General features: G+C 32.3%; 2 protein-coding genes across 4 annotated transcripts; one reads left to right on the top strand and one right to left on the bottom strand.

Moving 5' to 3' along the window:
• Positions 1 to 2,574: 2,574 nt before the first annotated feature.
• LOC148614791 (uncharacterized protein C6orf118-like) lies at positions 2,575 to 9,714 on the top strand. 2 transcript variants are annotated; one of them, XM_088589162.1, is made up of 8 exons: positions 2,575 to 2,680; positions 4,720 to 5,469; positions 5,806 to 5,931; positions 6,332 to 6,519; positions 7,114 to 7,169; positions 7,812 to 8,002; positions 8,265 to 8,380; positions 9,042 to 9,714. In XM_088589162.1, exons 2-8 carry the CDS (start codon positions 4,729 to 4,731, stop codon positions 9,145 to 9,147), a joined length of 1,524 nt encoding a protein of 507 aa, XP_088445288.1. In that variant the 5' UTR covers positions 2,575 to 2,680; positions 4,720 to 4,728; the 3' UTR covers positions 9,148 to 9,714. The 2 variants fall into 2 exon arrangements, with proteins under 2 accessions (XP_088445288.1, XP_088445287.1); XM_088589161.1 differs by having other exon boundaries at positions 2,582 to 2,741.
• Positions 9,715 to 15,722: 6,008 nt separating this feature from the next.
• On the bottom strand, positions 15,723 to 24,130 carry LOC148614790 (protein DGCR6-like). 2 transcript variants are annotated; one of them, XM_088589163.1, is made up of 5 exons: positions 24,089 to 24,130; positions 23,080 to 23,191; positions 22,737 to 22,897; positions 17,512 to 17,618; positions 15,723 to 16,860 (listed from the first exon to the last, which is right to left on the bottom strand). In XM_088589163.1, the coding sequence occupies exons 2-5, from the start codon at positions 23,172 to 23,174 to the stop codon at positions 16,651 to 16,653; spliced, it is 573 nt and encodes a 190-aa protein (XP_088445289.1). In that variant the 5' UTR covers positions 23,175 to 23,191; positions 24,089 to 24,130; the 3' UTR covers positions 15,723 to 16,650. The 2 variants fall into 2 exon arrangements, with proteins under 2 accessions (XP_088445289.1, XP_088445290.1); XM_088589164.1 differs by lacking the exon at positions 24,089 to 24,130 and adding an exon at positions 23,747 to 23,958.
• Positions 24,131 to 25,629: the final 1,499 nt, after the last annotated feature.

The raw sequence follows: 25,629 nt of genomic DNA, 5'->3' as shown, positions 1-25,629 counted from the left end.
GACTTGTGCGTATGGAGGAACGGAATTCCAACCTCTTACGTTGTAGGGGTAGGAAATCATGGAGTTAATAAGAGGTGGGATAAAAAAGAACTATCTCAGTCCATGAACATGGAGAAGTTTTGTTTGTTTGGTTCTTTTTTAAAGAGTCGTGGATAAATTAATATATAAATACAATAATGGACACGCGTTGAAAAAAAGTATGGTCAGTCACTAGATTTTCTGTTAGTTTAGACTTAAATGTGGGACATATTTTCCACATACGAGTATAATGCTGGAATAATATGATATTTAATTGGAAAGAGTGAATAACCAAAATATTATCACGAGTGCCGAAGAACGCCTAGATTGAACGAGTTTCATCCCCATGGGTTCTTGGCGCGAATGTTCATTTTTTTATTCACGATAACCAATTGATTATCATATTTATTATATAGATTTTCTTCATAATTTATCGATATTTTCACCATTAATTTTTAATTCTGTGATTGGTGGATCGATATCAAAGTTGTGACATTTGGCGCGAGAAAGTCCGAGAGTGAAATTACCGAATTTATTTCACAGTATGAATTATCGAAATTTATTACACTGGGGACATTCGGTAAATCACTGCTTTCTATATAATGTTTTTTTTTTCTCATATGGTTATGGATTTTGAAATAAAAGTTATATATGCTATCGTTCGCACGAAATTAGCATTTTCTTTAAGAAAAAAGTTCATCCAGGGAAGTAGTCTTAATTTCTATCCATATGTAGGTTAGATCAAAGAAAATAAAAATACTCTGCCCCAAATACCATTATTTTGCAGTATACACCCTCCCCCAAATACCAAATTTTGAAAGGGCACTCAAAAATATCTCTTTTAAAATACACGTTACCCTGGGGCGGATCCAGACATTTTGGACGCTTACCCTATCGGTGCACCTGGTCCATGCTCCCAGTTTTTAGTGGAGTTCGAGTTGCTCATTTGCTTATGTTACTTTGTATTGTTTTAGTTACTTTATGTTCTTTGTTGTGCATGTCTGTTTTCCATGTCTTTGTCCCTGGATTACATTCTTTTGACAACACATCTGTCCAGTGTGGTGGACGTGTTTTTCAACAAACGGTCGGCATTCCAATGGGAACAAATTGTGCTCCTTTACTTACTGACTTTTCCTTCACTCTTATGAGGCTGACTTTATAGCTGATCTGATCCGAAAGAAAGAGTATCGTTTAGTTAGATCCTTTAATCTCAGTTTCCGCTATATAGATGTCATATTATCTTTAAACAATCCTAATTTCGGGGATTTGATACATCGCAGCTACCCGAAAGAAATTGAGATAAAGGATACTACAGATACTGTGAACTCAGCTTACACGTAGAAATCGATGGTAAAGGAAAACTATTGACCATTTCATTTTCATTCAAAATTGTCAACTTTCCTTTCATCTGTGGCCACATCCCTTCAGCACCTGCGTATGGAGTGTTCATATCACAACTCATACGTTATGCCAGAGCTTGCCGAAACTACCCAGACTTTTTGTATCGCGCTAGAACTCTAACAAGTAGGCTTCTGGAACAGGGTTATGTTGCTACAAGATTGAAGTCATCACTACAGAAGTTTTATGGTCGTCATCATGAATTCGTGGATCGTTATGCTGTATCCATCTGTGCCATGAAAACTGATTTATTCAGCGGGTCGTAGTTTTCCTTTCCTCGTTTGCCTACCCCGGACTTGACTTTTTATGAGCAACTCGGCAGGTGTTTCTAGAAATGCAGAGGACGCTTACCCTACCCGTGCACCTGGTCCATGCTCCCAGTTTTTAGTGGAGTCCGAGTTGCTCATTTGCTTTTGTTACTTTGTATGTATGATTTTAGTTACTTTGTGTTCTTTGGTGTTTGTGTCTGTTTTCCATGTCTGGTCTTTGTCCCTGAAATACTTTTTTTTATTACCTCTATGACCTTGGTTCCCTTGATTACTCTTTGATTACCGCTAGAACCTTGGTTCCCTTGATTACTCTTTGAAAATGTTCCTCGGGAAAATGGGGTGCTAGGACGTTGTTTGCTATTTACGGGGTCAATTTCACACATGAAAATGACAAATTTTCAAACAAAAAAAAAAATGGGCCGGGTTGTCAACACTCTCGGTCCGCCACTGCTACCCCCTCCCCCCCCCCAAAAAAAAAAAAAAAAAAAAAAAAAAACAGGTATAATATTATAAGGCTCTAACTCATAAAAATACCACATCATGAACCGAAGAAAATAAACCGAACAAACATTTCCAAGCCCATTATCAGAGGAAATCTGTAAAATTTGCGATCATTATAACTTTTGTTATTGCTAAATTGTATCCCGTCAACCATTGATGATATCAGATGTAAATCGAACATACCAAAGTAAAAATGGTGCTAGACTACATACAAACTCCCAAGCAGCTCCAGTTCCGTACCGTTAGAAAAATAACTTTCTTGTTACAACAGTTTTATTATGTTCATCAATCAAGTTTACCCTCATTGCCAAAGGCTTTACAAACGCAATTAAATTTTCAACCCAGTTGCTGCACTTTGATTTAACCCGAGTTATATCCCTTAGTGTAACTCTTCTCTGTTGTCATAACAACTTTCAACAAGATGGCGACCTCCGTATTAAAGAAAGAAAAATAATGTTTATTTGTCATTCTAAATGAATTATTAGTTATCATTGGTATTCGATATGATTTTTCACTTACAGTTAAATAATGTGCATTCTTTTGATATAGAATAAGGTATACCAGCACTGAAAATTCACCGTATAACTATATTAACAACAGATTAATATGGTCTTTTATAGAGTCGGTCAGTCGGTATAACAGCTCTACAGATCTTATCAAGTTATGTTTTTTGTAATGAGCATCCATCTATAAATAAAATTTTATTTTTTCGTCACAGAGTAGATCTAACCATTTTCAAGACAAGCAATGCTCACCAATTTGCTCATCAAAATTTCAACCCTCAATGAAAATTGTTACATGATAGCTCTTTTTTAGAGTAAAATATAAATAATCTGTTAGACATTTTGTCTTAAAATTTGGGCATGAACTTGTTTCACAGGAGAGGAAATTAAAAACTGGTTGGTGATAACTACTCCTTGCTAGTAGTCCTTTATCTAGTTTTCCTTTTTAGTTTTACATACATTAATCAAGTTATTCATTTTCATTTACATGGTATGTAAAAGCATATGTCAGAGTGATTTGAAAAGATCAAAATATTTATTTCTCCCATCTTCAAGATCAAGATATCTTTTTTAAAAAATGTCTGATTCAAAATATTTTTAAAATGTTCCACCCCACCTCAAAATCAATTGTTGTCATCTTACCAATCAAAATCAGATTTTAGGTTTACTTACACTCCTAAATGTTATTTACTAAATGTAGTTCTTCAGATGATTTATCAGATATCAGAACTATGTGGGGAGCAATCTTTTGCATTATGATTTTAAGGGCATGCTTGCTTAGTTTTTATCTAACTAATTTTCAACATAACAGTTGTTAAGAATGAGGAAATGATTTTTTTTGTAATGTCCCCTGCTATAACACCACTCTTTCTGACAACTGCATGTACTTGTGTGATAGGAAAAATTTGCATATAACATAAAAATAGGAGATGTGGTATGATCGTCATTGAGATAGTCATCCACCAAATGCCAAGCAAATATAACCTATTTATCATAAATAATTATGTATTAATTGTTCTGAACCTTATGTAAATCAATCTACCCTGATTTTGAGTTTTAATAATTTTTTTTACAATCTTGAGTTCAAACCTTTTTTCAAAAGGCTTTCCGCATTGTTCATTGAAAACCAATGGGTGGCCATAGGCTGACATTTTCATACTGATGGTGGTGTTGTCTCTTTGACATATACATCACACCTATTCTATATATATTTCTAGCCCTCTTCCTAAATATAAAACAAATGGTTGCTCACCTACTACTCCCATATGTAACTGATCAAAATATTTACCCAAATTAATTTTGGTAAATTATGAATACATTACAACAAACTTTGGTATTGCAAGTTGAAGATTGCATTTCTCTCATTGGTGAAGATCTTCCTTAGGCCAAAAAAATAATATGTCTATTTCCTACTGCCCTACTTACCCTAGTTTTTTGTGCCTACCCTAAACATTTTATGGCCATTTTGGCTCAAGCACTATTAAAGTCCATTAACTCAGTGTAAAATGTTATTGAAAAATAAAATAATTTCCCTACCTACCTACTCTTTTTTTACTGCATGTAGCAGGAAACAAGACTACTGGTATTATTTTATCGGCCTTAGTCCTGTAACATAAGTTAGAGTTGTAGTTGTGCAACATTTTATATTTTATAATATACAACGTTGTGTAACTACAAAGTCTTATGTTGTAATACTAAGATCGCTCTGTCACATGCCTGATGTGTACTAGTACTGTTTTTTTTCCTGTACTGTAGAGTCTATGAAAGCTTGCCACTTGTTTAAGCTAAAGTTCAGATGATTTATTTAATTGTTACTAATTTGAAATGATTTATACACAACAGAAACTTTTAACAACATTCATTATTAAACTGATGTCAAGGGAATTTTTCAAGAGAAGCATTGTTTAATGAAAAAAATTGAATCAAACTAGTACTTTGAATTCATGAGTTTATCTTCTCAAAGCTTTCACTAGTAGCTTAATTGATCTTTACTTTATAATTTAATGCCGGAATTCTGTTTTCTCTTGCAGAGTTACAAAATGTCAGCCTACAAGTTTACATCTCACAGACAACTGAGGAATTTGCTGAATGATACTGAAGTTAAACAGAAACATGATATTTCTCAGTTTGCAGGAGGTCACCTAAATGAATCTCTCTTGTATAAACCACCTTCAGAGTGGGCCAGTGCAAAATGGACAGCTGGAAAGGATACCAAGGTTATTTCACAACCCAAATCTGACATACAAGGAAAAAGTAAACATGATAATAAAAGAATGAAAAATGTTCTCAATGTATTGTATGATTTTAGTGTTGGCACCTCAGGGAGTCTTCCAGTACAAAATAAAAAACAATCATTAAGAAAAAAGTCAGATTTGAAAGATGGACAAGATTCAAGGCCTGTTTCAACAAGGAAAGATATAAGTCCAGTGTCAAGAAAGTCTATTTATAGTGAGTTAAATGATGGAGTTTTAGTAGAGGAGTTAAAAGCTGAGGAAATGATGCTTCCACATCCACTTGCTTCACCTTGTATAGTTAGTAAGAAAAAAATGCCTGAAGATTATGATGTTATGGATGAACTTACAGAAAGACTCGATCATGATGGATATTTAACATTTAGACACACTTTTTTGCCTTCACATCATACAGGAGTTACCAAGAAAGATCAGTTTGCAAAAATGAAACAATTTGAAAGTGGTATATTGAGGAAACAAGATTCTTCAGAACAGAATGTGTTAACTGGAGTCAAAGCTGTTGAACATTTGGAAAAGAAATTACGAGAAGTAAGTTAAAAATATTGGATTACGTTGTAAAAACGGTTTAAGTTAGAGAATGCTTTTCAAGACATGATTTTGCAAAGAAATAAAAAAGTGTTTTATTTTTTACCTGTGATAAAAGTTCCTGTGTTAATATAGTACTAGTAAACTAGCTGAGAAAAAAAAAAGAGAAAGAAAAATGAAACCGAAAATTGACAAAACCTATTTCTGAAAGAACAAATTTAAAAAAAAAAAAAATCAATAAATATGTCATGATGTAAGACATTATATAGTAGTGTTTTAATTGAAACATTCAGTAAGTAATTTTTGTTTATATTATGGTATTACAATCATCTGTTGTAGGATTTAGAAAATTTAAATATAAATGATACTGGACCTAACTTCCACAAGTTACAAGTTTACAGTAATGTCTATGAAGATTTACTGTGTGAATCAACCACTTTTGCCTATATTCTGCGAACTGTCAAGGTACAATAAATATAGTATTGATATCAGTTAGTGGTAACATTATTCAGTTTTATATTATTTCATCCATACATATTTAGTTTCAATGAAGTTTAATTTGAAAAAAAATATAAGGAAAATGGGAAAATTACAAGTATTTCATGACTTAACAAAAATATGTAACTTTAATTTTAGATTCTGGTGTTGATATGAAGGCTCTTAGTAAAGTATATTTGTAGATGAAATTTCAACTTTGACGATATCAAATATAATAATATTTCATCTTTAGGATACATGTACAATAATGTAATTTTATGAACGATTTGTTGCAGTTAATGTCCACTTTGATATGAACCCTCATTAACTCTGGCTAGTTTTTTTTTATGGACATGCATATTTTAAATTGTCACTTTTTATTTTACAGACTGAATATGACAATTACATTTCTAAACTATTAGATAAACAAACTCCTCAAAATAGTAGGATGTTACGGGACCAGGTACAACAAATGACTAATCGAGGGACTTCTAGGCCTAAAGATTTAAGTGATGCGAAACAGAAAGTTGTCACTTTAGAGGAAAAAGCCACATCTTCTCTAGAAGAAAATGAAAGGTACAATATTGAAAAGTATAAACAGTGGAAGTTGTTTTTACAGAAACTCCACTTAATCACATACCTGCAAATAGCATATTGCTGCTTGTTAAGGGAAATGAAGCTGCAAAAACATTTCCTTACGTGTTAAAAAATTCTTTCTTTCCATAGTATAAAGCAAAAAATGTAATATTTCTCTTAATTCAAAACATTAGATAGTAAATAGGCAATATTTTCTCTAAGGTCAGAAAAAATTAGGACTTGTATGTGAATAATAGGAATCCACTACAATGTTAACTAATTTTAAATTTTATACATAAGAAAAAAACTTTTTTCTGTTTTAATTCATTTATTTAGTTTTGGAAATTATTTCTAAACTTTACACTAGCTGGTTTTCTTCAGGTGAAGTTCATGTTAAGTGAACTTTACATGAAATTATTTCGCTCAAAAATCACAGAAAAACACTGTGAATATCACATGAACCTGATTTTGATATTCATAGAAGTTTTTGTATGAAATTCACATAAACGACTTTTAATGTAAATTTCATGTAATTAACATCTGTTTTGTAGCAGCCATAAACAAAAATATACTTTTCAATTTACATATTTTCAGGCTGAGAAAAAAATTAGAAGAGGAAAAAGTATGGTTAGAGAATATGCCTGAACCAGGTTTGTATAAACTTAAAATTTTAAATACAACATTTTATTCTAAAAAAATCAAAAACTATAAGTATGCTTACTGTGCAGTGGTACAATTTACCTTAAATTACCTAAAAATAGGACTGTTTTCCTGAGTCAAAGTTTTCCATACAGGCTTAAAATTATTTAAAAAATAAAAATGCTTTCCCAATTACAGTTTTTAAATGTTTGTGGCATGTCTTCATCTTTTATCTGTTACACTATATATTAAAAGTGTTTTTAATTTACATGTACTTCATTTTTGTCCAAATTCCCATTATAAAAGATTTGGATGATTGTTTTAAAAAGCCAACAACATTTTGATAGGTTTGTGAGTTAGCTCCCCATACATTGATTTTTTCACATCAGATTTTCTATTACAAGAAAAGATTCACATTTAGGTCTTTGTTAGTTATATATAGTTGACTTCATCATTTACACACATAAAAAAATAGTTGATAGATAAACACTCCATTGTGATTTGATTTAATGATGGAATCATACATTTCTATGAAATATTACAAATTTATAGTAAGCACTTCCATTCTAAAGGAGCATAATTTAACACATTTAAGCATTTATTGTTTTGTTCAATACAGTCACATATTCAAATGTTTACTGTTATGATTGTAGAACCAAGACAAAATATTACAAGTGTATACAGAGAAGAACCACCTCCAGAACTGTGTGATGAGATTGAACATGTAAAATCTCAGATTTTAGAAAAATTAGATGATTTACAAGAATTACGTACCAAACTCAGAGCTGATTATGTACCTCTGACAGTCTGTTCACATCTAGAACAATGTATAAAGGAAACAGAGGTAAGTTTTTATCTAAAATGTTATGATTCTAGTTCATGAAAATTAATGTAATAATATTTTAGAGTTATCTTCCTTCCTGATTTTCTTTTTTTTTGCAGTTTCTTTTCTAAAAATGTAGTTTATGTTCTTTAAATCGCTAGTAAGTTTATTGTATAATCTGATATTAATGTTCATATAATGTCACAAAAATGACTTATACATTCAAATGTTTGTAAATAATTTTGCTTGCCTCAAGTCAGTGACTTAACTACTTTCCTTCTAGATTGAAGTACAGAAATTACTGAAACAGAATGAGTATCTGGAAAAAACAATAGGTGATATGGAAAGTGAACTGAAGGATGCTATCCAAGATGCTGATACTAGTGAAAGGGATGCTAGGTAAGATATGTAATAATGTAGTATAATTATTTTCGTGGGGTAAAAATTTTGTTGTTTCCAATATAAAAAAAGCTATTTCAATAGGATTTATTTCTGTAGTTAAATATTTTAGAAATTCTCATTATAATTTAAGTTAAATTTTTGCTCTGGTTTTGAATTTGTTGAAAACTTTTAAATGTGAAGTAAACAAAATTTATAATTCCCCCCAAAATATCTTGTTTACATTGACAATTGGCTCTAAATCCATTGTTTCTAGTAATAATTTCCATTTAAACTGGGCTGCAGTGAGTAATAAAATTATCAGTCTTTAAGATCCAAAAAACATTTAACAATATAGCTAATGTACCAACAACTAGTGTTATATTGAAGTGTTCAATCTGGGGTGAAGGAAGATATTAAACTTTTTGCATTTCAGATCAAGTTGGGGGCTACCATTTTTGTCTTTCATAAAAAAAATAAATAAATGGTTTAAGAAGACTATTGTTGACTTGGTAAAAAAATGAATTCCAATATCTCATGAAATATAAAAGTTTGTTTGAATTTCTTATTAGTAGTGGCTTAACTCTATAATATCTTAAAGCAAAAAAAACCTTTTTATATTAGTCTTTTCCAAATGGTGTCTGCTTTCAAAATTATAATGCTTACTTTCAAACCCTTTTAGACGAATTTGGAGGAAAGTGAATTCTAGAAGAGGCTTGCCAGGTTCAACATGTGATGAAGATGATGATGATGATGATGAAAGTAAATGGAATTGGTACATTTCATAGTTGCCATGGTTACTGAACTATATGTTCCAGATAGTGCATGTGTGCATAGAGCTAGTATGTGCTTACAACAGTACACTAGTTGTTGACTGGGAATTTGTCATAAAAATGTTACATGATAAAAAATATGTACAGTGTGAAGTTAGATAATGAAGATGAATGACTTTATAATTACAAAGCCAGTCTTTAACCAAATGATCTTTAACTATTTTATTGGTAAAAAGCATTTACATATGATTATGAATTGGTTATTAATTGTTCCTTGTACTGTCTTTAGTCTACTTACAGTTTTTGTATGTTTACAGCACTTATGACAATCTGCTGATGAAATATTACTTTGTCAAAAACTTCTACTTTTACTTCTTATTGTTATTGTTTATTATTTGTTTATGATTTGTCACATATTAACTGAAATCTTAGTATTACTGGTCATGTGAGAATAATTGTACCTCACACATCAGGATCATACAAAAATCTGTGTTTGTTGTTGTATAAACCTATAAAACAGATTTATGATTAAAAAATCAATCCAATAAATACATGATGAAAACATGTCGCCATTCTCAGTCAGATCAGGTTTTTTTATTTTCTTAAGGAGAAATGATTTGATTGCATGTACTTATTGGTCTAGTTTTACTCCTATTCTTACAACTTTTACCTTAGAAATCTTTTGTAGGCCTACTTTCACTTTTACTCTAACATTTGTTATTTAAAAATAGACCAGTTTTTGCAGGAACCTTCATCTAGTTTCTATCTAAATGTATCTTAGACTCAATCATAAATCGAAGTTCAGAAAGTCCAAAGTAAAATTTGATCTTCTATACTAATGCCAGTTGAGACTTACATCGGTGAAATGAACATTATCAGTTCTTGTAAGGCCGCTAACAAAAGTTTGGTTGTATAATGTTTTCATTCCGTCATCGTCGTTATTGGTTTCTGTTAACTTTAGTGTATTTACAAAAATTTGAGCCAAAAGCCCACGTGAGCTATTGCCATCACTATGTGGCCGTCGTCATCGATAAACCTTTTTAAACATCTTCTCTTATGAAACTACTCCACATATTGTAACCAAACTTTGCATGAATGTTTCTTAGGGAATTTTTAACAATCCTTGTGTGGGGATTTCTGATCTGGCAAAAAACGAGACTGCAGTTACTAAAAATTTACCATAGGGGTCAAATTGTAGAATTACGCAAGTAACTCAAAACTAAAATCTGGTAGGAGGTAAATTTGTTCAGCATGATGGGATGGACCTATGCCGAATTTTTCAGAAAGATTCATTGATGAATGAATGAATTATGGGTCCTAAATATATTTTTTTCCCCGAATCTTACATTTCCAACTTTGAAAATCTTCTTCTCTATAACTACTGGATGGATAGAAACAAAACTTTGCATGAATGTTATGTCAAACATGTTTAACAATCTGTGTGTGGGGATTTATGATCTTGCGAAAAACATGGCCACCATTACTAAAAATAAACCATAGGGGACAAATTTCAGAATTATGCAAATAACTCAAAAACAGTTGGATTTAGCTAAAATCTGGCATGAATTACCTACATGTACGAAAATGCAGAAAGATCCGTTGACAAATGATTGAGTTATGGGTCCTGAAATGTTTTTTTTTAAATCTCCAAGAAAACTTGTAGGATGGATGGATTGTAACAAAACATTGCATGAATGTTTGTTAGGATATCCTTAATAATTTTTTCATCTTTTGAAAACAAGGCCACCACTAATAAAAATTGACAACTTGTTGAAATGAATTGAAAACCAAAGGGTTTAGCCTAATATTCTAGGGGGAAAAAAATTATCTGCATGTTGAGACCGACCTATGCTGAAAATTTCTGTTGCTCAATGTTGGAGTTATTGCCCTTGAAGAGAAAAAATGACAGAGATTTATTTTTTAATATGAAAATTGGGTGGATAACTAAGATACTCTATATTGATAAAATGATTCTTGTGACAATAGTACGGTAAGGTCAGTGTCCAGCTTTCAAAAGCTATAAAGACTATTTTTGACCAGGTGATCAATTCAGGCTCTCTAAAGCCTCTAATTACATTTCAACACATTATTCCAAGGATTATGGTGAAGGGCCCTATATTTTTTGTTGTTTTTGCCCTACCCCTTTGGGAAATAAGGGGCTCAATGGGAAAATAGGTGTTATCATTAGCATTATTGCAGATATTTCAATATTTCAATATTTCAATATTTTTTATTTGTTCTAACACATTCACAGATATGAGTCAGATGTCAATCAGTACCTTTTGAAACCCTATTTTGAAATTCTTTAACAAAATGACTTATCTTTAACTGTCTGCTTGCATTTTTAATCAGATTTCAAATATCTAACGGTTTCAAGTAATAATGAGTCAAAGGCTACACCCTGAAAAAAAAAAACTTTAAATTTTTGGTCCAATTTTGAAAATTTGAAAAAATTGGAAAAATGCATGTCAAAAAACCACTGTTCTGACAATATAGTTTCACTCCATGATGATTTCTCTATTTGAAAAGAACACTTTTTGATCTATGCATCACTGGATTTGCTCAGAAATTTTTCAATAGAATGTTAGAAAAATGAGATTTTTGACTCTTGAAATGTTCATTTTCAGTGCATTTCAATGAAGTTATAACTTAATTTAGCAACATGATATGGAAAATCCTATCCTATTGCCTTCAATTTGATGTTGCAAAGAGTAAAATTACATTTTCAAAATGGCGTTTTTTTTCATACGATGTTTTACCCTCTGCCTCATTCTTACAGAGATCGACACTCAATTATTGGAAGCTAATGACAGTGAAAATTGACAATCTTTGTCTTTCATCAGTAATAAAGCTCGTTGGGCTGATGAAGGATGGTCCATTTATTTTCATATACTGTAAAAGTAATTTTATTCGTTGGTACCAATATTCATGGTTTAGGGGTAAATGATCAGTTATTGGATTCTTGAATTCGTTGATTTGACAACTCTGTCATACAAACAAATGGAGTTTCCTTTTTGTTGGGAAACAAACCCATAAAATCCATCAAAATTGGTCCCTCACGAACAATTATACTTTCATTGTATCTCTCATAGCTTTTACATGGTAATTTAATCCCAATTTTCTATGTAATATTATCGAAATCATTGACATAAACATAAAAAAAAGGATACTGCTGGCAAAATATGAATTAAATCTGCTCAGTGTTGGATGCCAAATGGTGATATATTAAGATACAGTAAGAATTAGAAAACCTGAAGTTCACAATTTGACTGGTAATATGATAGCAACTATCAAAACTCAGTTGAAAAAAAAACATGCTTTCACTGGAACAAGTTGGGTCTTGTAGTCATAGATTTTCTTGTATTCCATGTGGACCACAACTCCTGAAGGATAAATGCAATAAACCTGACCTGTTTGCGGTGATATAATGTAATGGCACAGTCATTGTCGTCGTTGTCGGTTCTGGAACACTTTGTTTTCATGCAATATAGTCCTTGAACTGATCCGCGCAACGATTTGATGGATCGATGACCGTTGACTGATTGATCGTTGAAGGATCGGTGACCGACCTGATCGCAGTTTTGTTATATAAAATGACGCAAGATCTGTTTTAAATTTAGGAAATGCAAAATAAAGTACAAATTAATGTTTATATCTATTACATTATGTAAATATGTGTAAAATTAATAAAGCAAACAACAAAAACAGTAAAATACATTGACCGCTATGTGATCACTAGTTAAATGGATCGGTTTGACGGATCAATGACTGACTGGAAACTGATCGGTGATCAATGAACGATCGCAATTTTTGTTGCACGGATTGGTTCAGGTACTGTAACTTTCGTTGTGGATGACCAATTGTTCTGCAATTTTGATATGATTTTACTTAACACTAAAGGAAGAGTCCTATTTCATTTGGACTGTGTTGTCCTACTGTTTTCAGAAAAAAGGCCAAAAAGGGTAAAAATGAGTGCTTTATTAAAACCCATGTAGAATGTTTGTTTTTTCCTGATTTTAATTATTCTTTTTTTACTGTGTTTCTTATTTAATACTGGTAATTATAAATAAAGGTACCAAGCAGATTTTAAGTGTTTTGGACCATTTTAGGGGGGTCAAATTTTTTTTATTTTTTGGTCCGATTTCAAAAATTCTTTTTTTTTAATAGATTCCTCATAAAAATCAGTGCCTGAGTTTATTAATCAGATTCTGGATATCTCTTAGGGTTTTTTATTTATACAGGGTCAAATGGGCCTCACCCAAAAAACTAGAGGCTCTAGAGCTTGAATCACTCATCTGGTCTTTTTAGCTTTCTAAAGCTGGACTCTTGACCTGCCTGTACTATTGTCACAAGAATCATTTAATCAATAGAGAGTAACTTAGTTATCTACCAAGGCTTTCATATTATAAAATAAATCACTCATGGTTATTTTTAGCTCACCTAACCAAAGGCCATGTGAGCTATTGCCAGCACTTGGCATCCCTTGTTATTGTCATTAATAATTTTTCAAAACTCTATTTCTATGACACTACGAGACCAATTGGAACCAAACTTGGTATGAATGTTCCTTGGGATATCCTGCATTGAATTATCGTGGAGATTTTGATCCGTTGAAAAACATGGCCGCTGTTACTAAAAATAGAATATTGGTGTTAGCAGTATTTTTTCGCAAATTACATCTCCAAAACTTACATTTAGCTACATTATGTCAATTGCCTACTAAAGTCTTCTTGAGTCAAAATTGTATGACAAGTGTTAAATTTATTGCCCTTGAAAAGCAAAATTTAACCAGGTTAGCGATTCAGGCTCCTGGGAGCCTCTTGTTTAACTCTTCAAGGTCAATGACTCTGACATCGATGTTTAAGAAAATTTTGGCAATGGTGCGTCTCACAATGCTGATCAATTTTACCCTGTAAGAATTTGTTTACGAGTTATTTCCAAAAATCTTCAATTTGATGCCTATGGTCTATTTTTAGTAACATTGGCCATTGTTTTTGATAAAAAATACCCATATACCGGTATAGTTTGTTAAGGTACATTCATGCCAAGTTTGGTTACAATCCATCCAGTAGTTTATGAAGAGATGATTTTTAAAATTGGAAATATAAAAATTGTGGGAAAAAAATTCATTTCAGGACCCATAACTCATTCATCTGTTAATAGATCTTTCTGAAAATTTTGGCATGTCTAACTCATCATGTTGAACATTTTATTTGTCTGCCAGATTTTATCTAAATCCAACTGTTTTTGAGTTAAGTGCAAAATTCTGCAATTTGACCTCTATTTTCTCTAATTAGTAACAGCAGCCATGTTTTTCGCAAGGTCATAAATCCCCACGAAAAGATTGTTAAAGATTTTCTACAAAACATTTATGCTAAGTTTTGTTTAAATCCATCCAGTTGTTTCAGAGAAGAAGATTTTCAAAGTTGAAAATGTAGAATTTGGTAAAAAAAATTCATTTCAGGATCCATAACTCATTCATTCATCAATGGATCTTTCTGAAAATTTTGACAAAGTCTATTCCATCATGCTGAACAATTTGACCTTTATGGTCTTTGTTTTTTGTAACAGCCACCATTTTTTTTGCAAGATCTAAAATCCCAACACACAAATTGTTAAAAATGTTCTAAATAACATTCATGTGAACTTTTGTTTCAATCCATCTAGTAGTTTCAGAGGAGAAAAAATTCATTTCAGGACCCATAACTCATTAATTTGTCAATGGATCTTTCTGAAAACTTTGGTGTAGGTCTACCTCATTATGCCGAACCATTTTGCCTGCTGCCAGATGTTAGCTAAATGCAACTCTTACTGATTTATTTCCAAAATTCTGCAATTTGACCCCTATAGTCTATTTTTAGTGACAACTGCCAGGAATATTCATGCAAAGTTTTGTTACACTCTATATAGCAGTTACAGAGGAGAAGATATTTGAAAAGTTAAAGGATGACAATGGACTGACACCTAGTGATGACAATAACTCACATGACCTTTTAGCCAGCTAAGCTAAAAACGACATTGTTATTTTTTGGTCAGATTTCGAAATTTTTTTAAATAGATTCCTCATAAAATTCCTGCCTGTGTTTCTGTATCAGATTTCAGATATCTCTTAAGGTTTACGAATAACAAGGGGTCAAAGGGGCCACAACTGAAAAAATCTACTTTTTTATTTTTGGTCCAATTCAAATTTTTTTTTATTCCTCATAAAAATCCCTGCCTGCACTAATCAATCAGATTTCAGATATCTCTTATGGTTTTCTGTTATAAGGAGTCAAATGGGCTACACTAAAAAAAATCGACTTTTAAAACTTTGGTCCGATTTTGGAAGTTTTTAATTTAAAATTTTTCGCCAAACCATTCAATGTGTCCATAATAAATTGTAAGTCTTCCTACTTAAGTGTGTCAAAAACTAATATTTTGTCCACACTTGCCCCAACTGTTCAGGGATTGACCACTGTGGTTATATTGTGCTGTGCTTAGCAAAGCTTTTAATTTAAAATTTGGTCAAGTGATTTCTGAAATTTGGTGAACAAGATAACTGACATTAGGACTATTATGTACTCCCACTCATCAAGTATAGGTATAACACGATAGTAAACAATCAGTATTTGTGTATATATCATTTCATTTTAATTAAAAATAATCTCAACCATCTAAATAATATCTATAGCTGTTCAAAGATTATACATAATTTATCAACTGAGAACAACAAAAATCTGAAAAATGTATGATAATGTTAACAACAATTCATGTACATAAATATGAAATCATCATTTAAATTGACAATCAGATTTATTAGTTATTTGCCACCTAAAAAGTTGACAAAGTTATTAGCAGACTCAATTTTATTTTTAAACAGTACCCCCTAAAAAGCTGGTGACATTGTAGCATCTCCCTTAAATTAAAATTTTTAAAATTTGGTTAGCCAGCATCACAAAGTTTACAATATCAACATGATCCTGGTTCTGTATATAACACCATTTTGATTGTTGGTGATTTGACTTGAGATATACTTTACCAACATACAACACCCTTCAAGTCTATAATCCTTCTGCAGCTATTGTAGCCACCAAAGGTATATTTTAAGTATTGTTGGAAAACACCTAATTGAGTTTTGAAGATCAAATTACCATTATTTGTGCACAATGTGTTCATGCATAATGAAGACAGCAGAATCACAATAGGGATTTCCTGTAAGGAATTGCATTTTTAAAAAAATTAAGCATATGAAGTTAAAGTACTTGTGTTTGTTTTTTTTCTTTCTCAATCTCACAACAAAATAACAAGAAAGACCAATCTGACCCGAGAAGAGAATTATTGAAAGGCATGCTAATAAGATCAATACCAAGATTGATTTGGCATGGAGTCTTGATGTAGCAATACCAAAATATCAGACTGGTATTTCTTCAGCAGACAATTGTTAAATCTCATGGCTTCCAAATCTATAAACATGAGAATTTGAAACCAAAAATTGTACTGGTAAAAGTTCCTAAGAAGTCCTTATCCACTAAATCAACATCAACTGGGTAAGTCCATGTATCTCAGACGATTAATAAATTCCAGGAGATACATCTGTAATCTAATGTCCTGTTTGTTATTTGTGACAAAGAAGCCTGGCACCCCAGCTCGCTCGAGCATTACTTGTTGGTCCATAACTTTCTGGTCTAAGTCCATTATCACTTTCATGTCTTTCTTCTTCATTTCTTCATCACATCTTCTGTCTGTTGTCTAACAAAATTAATATCCTAGATAAATGGATAATGTTCAAAGAACACATACTGAGATGTCAGAAAAAAGAAAATGATGAGGCTTTTAAGATAAAAAAAAAGGTTCTGCAAGTTGGTATGAAGAAAAGGTAACATACTCCATCTTATCAGTTTAAAATAGTAAATTTGTTTGGAGAAAAGACATCTAAGAATAAGATAAATATTTTAGTGCCACTTAGTTCAAGTTAAAAAAAACTGTTAATATGAAAGAACAAAATACATTAACAATCAGAACCAAACATAATTTTGCTTTGTTTTACACACCATTCATAAATAAAATGTATGTGCAAAAGTTTTTTCGGATGAGAGTTAACCAATTAGGAATTCAAAACATATGCAGCGACTTCCTACTTAAACACATTAGGCAGAATTTATTTTGGCATGTACATCTTCAATTTCAAATAAATCGGCATTCCTCAGGTGAATTCACTACATGTACAGGTATTATACAGTATTATTCAGGTAACCTTCGCCAATCATTGGACTGGCGTGACCAAGAATTTGCTACTGTAATTAGCTCTCAATATAACTATAATAAAAGAAGATCAAAACAAAGTGAAAAACACAAATATTTCAATAATAAAAAACTTGGCTCATGTAACTTGAAAATCACCTCTCTTTCTCTTTCTATCTGAGTCTCCACCAGAGGCAGGTTGTGTGGTTTAGTTTGACAGCCTTGTATCAGTTCTTTGTGTCTCTTCTGTAATTCATATTTCTGAGCTGTAAAAAACCCACAATTTTCTTGCTATGAGCACTGACCTTTTTCTATGAGTTTAATTATGTCTTTTATAAATAAATTATTCACATGAATTCAATTAGGTTTCAGAGAGACTTACAATGTTGAAAGATGATGATGACAAACATTATTAGTGCTGTCAGAACCATTTAAGCAAAATAAAGAACTGTCTCAAAATAAGGGTTTTGCAATGAGATGATAAAAAAATGATTCACATCAAGCAAAAAAAAATTCTAATGAACTACTCTTTTAATGATTGGAGGATGAGTACAAATCAGAAATGCACAACAGGCAAATACACATGTATATGTAATAACAAAAGCCAAAATAGTTTTATTGATCAAGATACAGTGCTGTCAAACTTTCAAGATTTTAATGCTTGAGATTCGGCAATATTTAAAAAAATTAAAGAGAAAAAAGAGATCATACAAAGGGCTGCCAAATCAGCTTTAAAATGTTTAAGTTTCACAAGAATTCTGGAGATTTTCCATGTGACAATAAAGTTAGATAGACAATTGTAAATGTCACAGAAGTAAAACTCCATAGACGTTGTGCACGATATTGGTGTCTATCAACGTAATGTCAAAAACGTACCATTTCTGACGGTATCATAGAGGACCATAGAGGTTATTTTTGCAATGTCCCTTACATAAGGATCTTTGTATTGTTGGGTTATTTGTTTTAAATACCTTGATTTAGTTTAATCAAACGTTTATTCCCCCCTTTTGTGTGAGTTTTTGTTTGACATTGATAATCAGATTCATGCATTTCCGTCTATTCAGATATCATATTGATTTTCAATAAAAAGAAAGAGTTGTCGAATCTTGTTCAGTTTTGTTTTAATTTCTGGGAGAGAAAAAATATGAAAATTCAGGAGATAAACAAGTATACAAAATTTCATGCAGACTTAATCATTATTTAGGAAGTTGTGGGCCTCAAACTTTGAAACTATATATAGAAAACAAATGGAAGTGTCTTGAATATAATTATTTACATATAATTACACTGTTATCCGATTTATTAACATAAATTAAAAATCATCGAGACTATCCAAAATGTCAAGATGTAATCTCTTGGGTATTGTTATCTGATCACAAGCGCTAATTTCTATGCAGACAACTTTTACAGCTGCAACATAAACAATTGCCTTTTTTCATTTTAGAAGTTTGTATTTATCATAAATTTTATGAGGTTAAGTCCTCACTCTATCATAATAATAACCCTTTACAACTTCAGCGCCTCACTGAAAACTGCAACCCCAATCATCAACAACATTCTCCGATAAAGAGATGGGTCCAGCCGAAATCTTCAAATATAGTATTGAAACTTGGGGTCGTTGATGAAAGCGGCCACAACACGATCTTTCTTCAGTAGATCCTGCATATCAATCTAAGGTATACATTGTTCTATATCCACATCCTCAATTGTAGCACCTCGTCTGTTGGTCAGTTTCATTCCTATTAATTCGACTTTTCCTATTTGACTCTCATTCACACAACTTTCAAACTCCCCATTTATACATAGTTCACATTCATAACATGATAACAAACGAATGTTTAGTTTTTCCGTCAACCTTGTAGAAGAAATTTGATGTATTTTGCTATTTTGTGGTACTGGTTTATAGTCTGGTAAACCTTCTCTAGGAATGGTCTCAACATAGTGGAAGACTTGCTGTTTGTAAATTCCTGATTGTGGCAACCTCAATTTACTGTCAACAAAATTGAAAAATTCCTTTGAGTTGTGGATCATGACATTTCCCTGCAAAATTGCCATATCGGCTCGGTTTTATAAAAACCCTCCTGCAATGTCCTGTGGCCCTTTTGCATGAGACGCTTCATAAAAGTTTCTTATTATTTTCTCATAACCAAGGTCACTGGAGATGCGACTAACATCGCCCATACAGTTTCTACTTTTGTCCTATGTTGAGCATCCCTCGGTAAAATCATGTAGAACTTTAATTTTAGCTGAAATTGATTTAAAATATTCAGAAATTTTGTCTTGACAGTACATTGTATAATATCGGTCATGACTGGGGTCAGACGAAATTACCAAGAGTTGTTCACATACCATGTTCGGTTCATTTGTTGTACTGTCAATTTCGTCAAACTTTAAGACAGCATGTCGATTGAATTTCTGATAGATTTTTGCAACGATAATTTTCCAAAAAATCATGAATGCAGACTGCATGTTCGATTGGAAAATTTTCAAATAGATGTTTCGATTAGTCATTTTGCCATGTTGCGCGAAATTGATGCGAGGGGAAGGCATAAATCAGATCTTAAAAGTAATCACACATGTAACCAGGTTTTGTTGTTTTCCTTACCAACTGTAATTTTTTCTGTTTTTCCGCTTTTAACAACAAAACAGACAAACTCATATCTTTTCCAGGTAATCTCTTCCGCATTTTCTAACGTATCAAGTTCTTGTGGTAAGAATTTTACCTTTGGTACTCCACAATCCAAACAAGTTCTATTAATACATTCAGCTTGGTGGAATATGTTTCCATCATGTTTTGGACAAAGCAAATCCTCGACTAAATCATTAAGATGCTCATAATTTTTCAGACGTTCATTCTCGCTTACAGTTTGGTAGTGTTTTTTTTCTAAAATCCATGCATCGCTTAAATAAAAATCTGACTTCAATATGTTGCCGACTGCAGCAGGTATTTCTATCTTTCGATCTGGCACTTATTACAAAAAAAAAGGTTTACATTATTCAAACGTTCGCTGGCTCATTTTTAAATATTGATGTGTTGCGCGGAAGTCAAGATAAATTTCAGTTTGAATTTTTTCCAAAAGATAAATAGCATGACTTACATATTGTTTCGGCCCAGTTCTCATACCCTTAACATCTTTTTTGTTGCCCAGAAGGTCTTGAGGATTCAGGTAATACCAAAAAATTATATGCTGTTTTCCTGTCATCGTCGTTTATCGCATCATTCCTGGTTTTTCGCTTGGTCAATTTGAAGCATGATTTATCAGATTTGAATACATGCTCCCGAATTCTCTGCCCACCAGTCAGCCTACGCACAGGTTTTCCTAACTTTTTCACTAAACTTTTCTTACTTTTATGCAGATTTTCCCCACTGATGCAGTCAGTACACTCATTGTTTTCCGTGCTTTATCTGTTTGTTTTAGGATTGTTGCACCAGTAAATGTTTTTACATTACTCAAAATACATTCTGCTGTTCTTTTTCTTTCTTTTTCACATTTGCAGCAACTGGAGATTTACTTGATAAGTACATGAACAGTAGCTCTTTCATCTGGTGTCTTGGGCAAGGACTCTTCCAAATGCAACAGAGCACAAAAACGACTAGTACAATTTGGAAATGCGTATAAAGTCGAAAATATACTTTCTTCTTGGATATCATTTTTGTTTTCATTCTGTCAAAGTTTGTAATTCTTTTGATAATTTCTATTTTTAATTTTTTTCAAATCCTGTTACTGTTTTGCTTCCTTTTCTTTTATTCTCTGTTGCCTTTTCCTAACCTCGAATTTCGTATCTTTTCCCTTAGTGACCTTTCTTCGACTTTCATTTATTCACAACAAGTTTGAATGGCAGTATTTTAGTGTTTGTAACCTAATTTTATTCTTTTTCTGATCTCTGTAAAACTTTGCTTTTTCAGCATTTGATTTGAATTCCATATCTGAAATGAAACAGACTTCCGTTAAGTAAAAAAAAACACACAAAAAAAAAACAAAAAAAAACCAAAAAAAAACTGATATTTGTATATATGACTAATTCTTCATTTTTCCCATTTAATTTTAAGAATTGAACTCTGTGGTTATATATCGCTGCATTTCCCCACATTTTTAAATTTTATAATTAATTTCTATAGTTGGAAGTAATACAGTACATGTATATGGTTAGATTGTGTACTCTCGACATTTGCATATACACATTTTTTATCTACAGTATATTGTGTCTATTGTCGTATATTTTTGTAACTTTTTTTTTCATTTGTCAGTTTTCAATTGCAGTGCATTTTTCATCATTTAATTATAATACATATATATATATAAAAAGATAAGCTGTTACTTAGGTGAATGTATGTCTACTGTTTGGGTTTGTTGTTATTTTGCTTAAAAAATGTTTTTATAACATACATTTATAAATGTGTACAGATAGGTTTGCCAATGCACTGTAGCGTGCTTGTGAAACTATAGCCTATAAAGCGTGATCTAACATTAAAACGTTAAAATCTCCAAGGTGGAAAATCCCGCTAGATTTGCACAATTGGCAGTTATTTATAACAAGCAAATATGAAATGCTTTTCGTTGGTTCACTTAAAATTTAGAATAAGCGAACTTGCTCTCCATAGTGTATTTTTATCATGAAAACAACAGGGTAAAATGTATTGAAAATGTTGCGATAAGGTCAGTAACCGCAAGATTACTGGCACAGCACAAATCTGCTAGATTTCCTGTATTCTGGCCTTTTCTAAACATACATGCAATTTTCACATGAATTCATTGACAGGAAAACTTGAGAATTTGAACTTTTTTATGATATAATATCATAATCTTACCTTTTTTTTATTAACTTAATGATTTAAAGTTGTTTCTCAACAATCCATTGAAAATTTCGACAATTTTGTTGTCTTACACGTCCAGCAGGCCGCCTTCATCTTGTCAAATCTTTTTCCGTTTGAAATTTACGCCCCAAATATTATGATGTCATAATATATAGGTCTGAGGATTTTCCCGGCAAAATTTTGTTGAGGTCCATTGAAAAAACTTAAAAATACACCCGTTTTTCGGCTTGGTCCATTTTTCTAATGTAACATCTTATTCTTCAAAAATGACTGTTTTGTAGCATATTAAGACTACATTTTATAAATATAATAGAATATGTTGGAAGAATTCTTGCATAAACCATTAACATAAATATATTAGTTTAATGTTTCTCAAAAATCACATACTCGAAAAGCAGAGTCCTGGTGAGATTGAATTTCTAAATTGAAAGATAAATAGTCTGAATATCGCAATATCGTGTACAACGTCGTAGCATGCAGAACAATGCAAACATTTTCTTTTTAATCATGGAAACAATGGTTTACCTACTATCCAAAGGGGATATATCTATTAATCACAATAGTTTACCTTTGTGGTCATTCACCATTTTCATTCTCTGAGCAGACAAATGCTTCTCTTCTAAATGTTGCACTTCTTGTAAACTTCTAACTATCTCAAAAACTGTACCATCTAGAAGAGCATTGGCTAAACTTGACAGTAAGTCATAAGGTAGCCTTTGTTGATATTTACTACAAATAAAGAATGCAATTACCAGGATCATTACTGGAAAACTTGAATTACACAAGGAGTTACACAAGAAATCTTAGTTAATGGAAAAAAAAAAACATTTTTCCCTTAAATCATTTTCTTAAAATAGAAATGTTATTGTAAGCTGACAGAACATTACATATGCACATGTAAAGCAAAATACCCAGGTAGATCTCTAGCCATGGACTGTAGTTCACTCTGTAGGAAATAATGCTGTTTCTGTTGTAATTCTCTCCTGGCATGTTCCTCTTCTGCCATCTCTGGTTAATCTAAATCTTAAATAATTTAAAGAAAAAATATCTATTAGATTAACTATATGTGATGATGTACTAACATTAGAAATAAATTAAGTGACTGATTGTGGTTTTTACGTCCCATGGCAGATACTTCATGCATTTCAGGATGAGAAAGTTCGATCAATTGAACATTCCTTCACTTTTACTAGTCCGAAGTCCATAGTTACAATATTCAATTACGAACCTTCCCCATTTTCAATTTTATTGTAAGTAGTCATGCATTGGTTGACAAAACCAGGTAGTTTAACTTAAAAGAGAGGCAGACAGTTGTTATGTTAAATACAGAGATGCGTATATTGGGATAAATGAATGATCTTGAAGCAAAAGGGACCAAGAACTACACAAACTTAATATTAAGGGTCAGTAGCGGATCCAGACTCTTTGAAAAGGAGGGGTGCCAGCCGGGGTTCCTCAGAAAAGGTTGTGGTAGGACATTATTCCCCTTTTTTTCTGAGTAAATTTTACATTTTACCCCCAGCAACCCCACTCTGGATCCACCACTGAGGGTCATATGTTTATAAATGTTTTCCACACCCAGTCTTCGACTGGCCCAAGAAACGACTCCATCAAACAAATGAACTGTCAAAAGCCCACGTCAATCTCTTCTTACTCTAACATTTGGTTATTATCACTCAAAAATACTAAAAAATTGATATTTAGTCGTGTTTAAAAGGCAAGATTTCCATCCATTGTTAGGATGCGTCAACGGAAGACCAAATATTGACTGGCTGCTTGACTAAAAATTTAAAAAATAAACACACTACAAAAACTCATATCAATGCAACTTTATTTCACAAAAGTGTAAAAATTTGCACATGTGCAATTTACACATATATGTAAAATCTGTGCATGTAAATGGAGCTTATGTTAATTTACTTCTTGCACAATCGGAAACTTCATTGTTAACTTCCCTGAAACTTAAGTATAATAAATATTACCAATGTCGGAAAGGGTGTGATCACGTTTTCCTCTCGTCAAAAGCATTAAATCAGGGAGTAAGACCAGACATGGGAAAAAGACAAATACAACAAAGAACATAAAGTAACTGAAATAATACATACAGAGTAACAAAAGTAAACGAGCAACTCATGATCAGACTCCACTAAAAACTGGGAGCATGGACCATGCAGGTGCACCTGTATATGGTGTGTTGTCATCTGCTTTTCTAGAAACACCCGCAGAGTTGCTCATAAAAAGTCAAGTCCAAGAGGAAAGGAAAATTGGCCATGATAAAAAATTTGTCTATTGAAAAATAACATGAATTTTCCATGTGCTTCTTTTATTTATTGCACTTCGCGCAATAAACAATCTGCACGTGGAAAATTTGTTACTTTTCAATAGACAAAATTTTAATCATATATAGCCAATTCTTAATTAAATCGGTCAACTTTTAGAATTTAACAAGTGTAACATCCTCCCAAATCAGGGTTATGAGTCCACCCTCGCTCCCTCAAACCCCTGACACCACTCATTCATATTTAGCGGGTATCGTTCATGGGTTTGAGGGAGCGAGGGTGGACTCAAAACCCTGACTTGGGAGGATGCAAGTGTAATTGTAGGCCCAAAACTTTACACATGAAATTATTAACCAAAATTTTAGTGAATGTGTAAATGGAATAAATTAACCAAAAGTATAGCCAATGTAAAAGGGGAAAAATAATTAACCAAAAGTATAGCCAATGTAAAAGGGGAAAAATAATTAACCAAAATTATAGCCAATGTAATAGTACAGTCAAACCTCGGTAGCTCAAACTCCAAGGGACCATTGAAATGTGTTCGAGTTATCGGGAGTTCGAGACATTGAAGTTCGTATATTTCCGGAATTTTTTCGGTGTCGGTCCGAGTTTGACTTAAATTTTACCTGTAATTAACTAAATTTATTTAATTAGTTAAATTATTGAACTAGTTAAATAAATCTATAACAATTAAGTTGAAAATGATAGCACTTTCCGTTATCCGTTACACCCTCCATTTCGTGCGTTATGAAGCTAGCATATCGTGGCTTAGAGCAGATAATATGACTGTCTTTTTAGATATAAACCACTAACACCCCCCCCCCAAAAAAAAAAAAATCTTTCGTAACACATTGTTAGCCAATCAATTGCAGGATATGAGTGACGCTGACCATCAGCTGAATGTTCCTATACTTGGTTTAATTGTCGTTTTCGTGCTAACACGTAATACTCAATATTGTTAAACTCGGTTTGCACTTATATGTGGTATCAGGGACGGATTTAGGCGGGGGCGTGGCAGGCGTGCGCCACCCTAAATTTTGCAAAGCATGGGTTGTAAGGGATAGAATTAGGCGGTTTAAGGTTTAAACTTTAATTTCTCGCAAATTTTACCACAAAAATATCTACATTGCACCCACTCGAGAAGAATATAAGTAATAGGGGGTCAAATTGGGCAACGCCTAA

The sequence above is a fragment of the Perna viridis genome, chromosome 6, assembly GCF_037379345.1.
Source record: "Perna viridis isolate PV_CMFRI_1.1 ecotype Kerala chromosome 6, ASM3737934v1, whole genome shotgun sequence".
In the NCBI taxonomy this organism is placed as follows: Eukaryota; Metazoa; Mollusca; class Bivalvia; order Mytilida; family Mytilidae; genus Perna; species Perna viridis.
The sequence above is the reverse complement of the archived record's forward strand: the minus strand, read 5'-3'. Positions and strand labels throughout refer to the sequence as shown.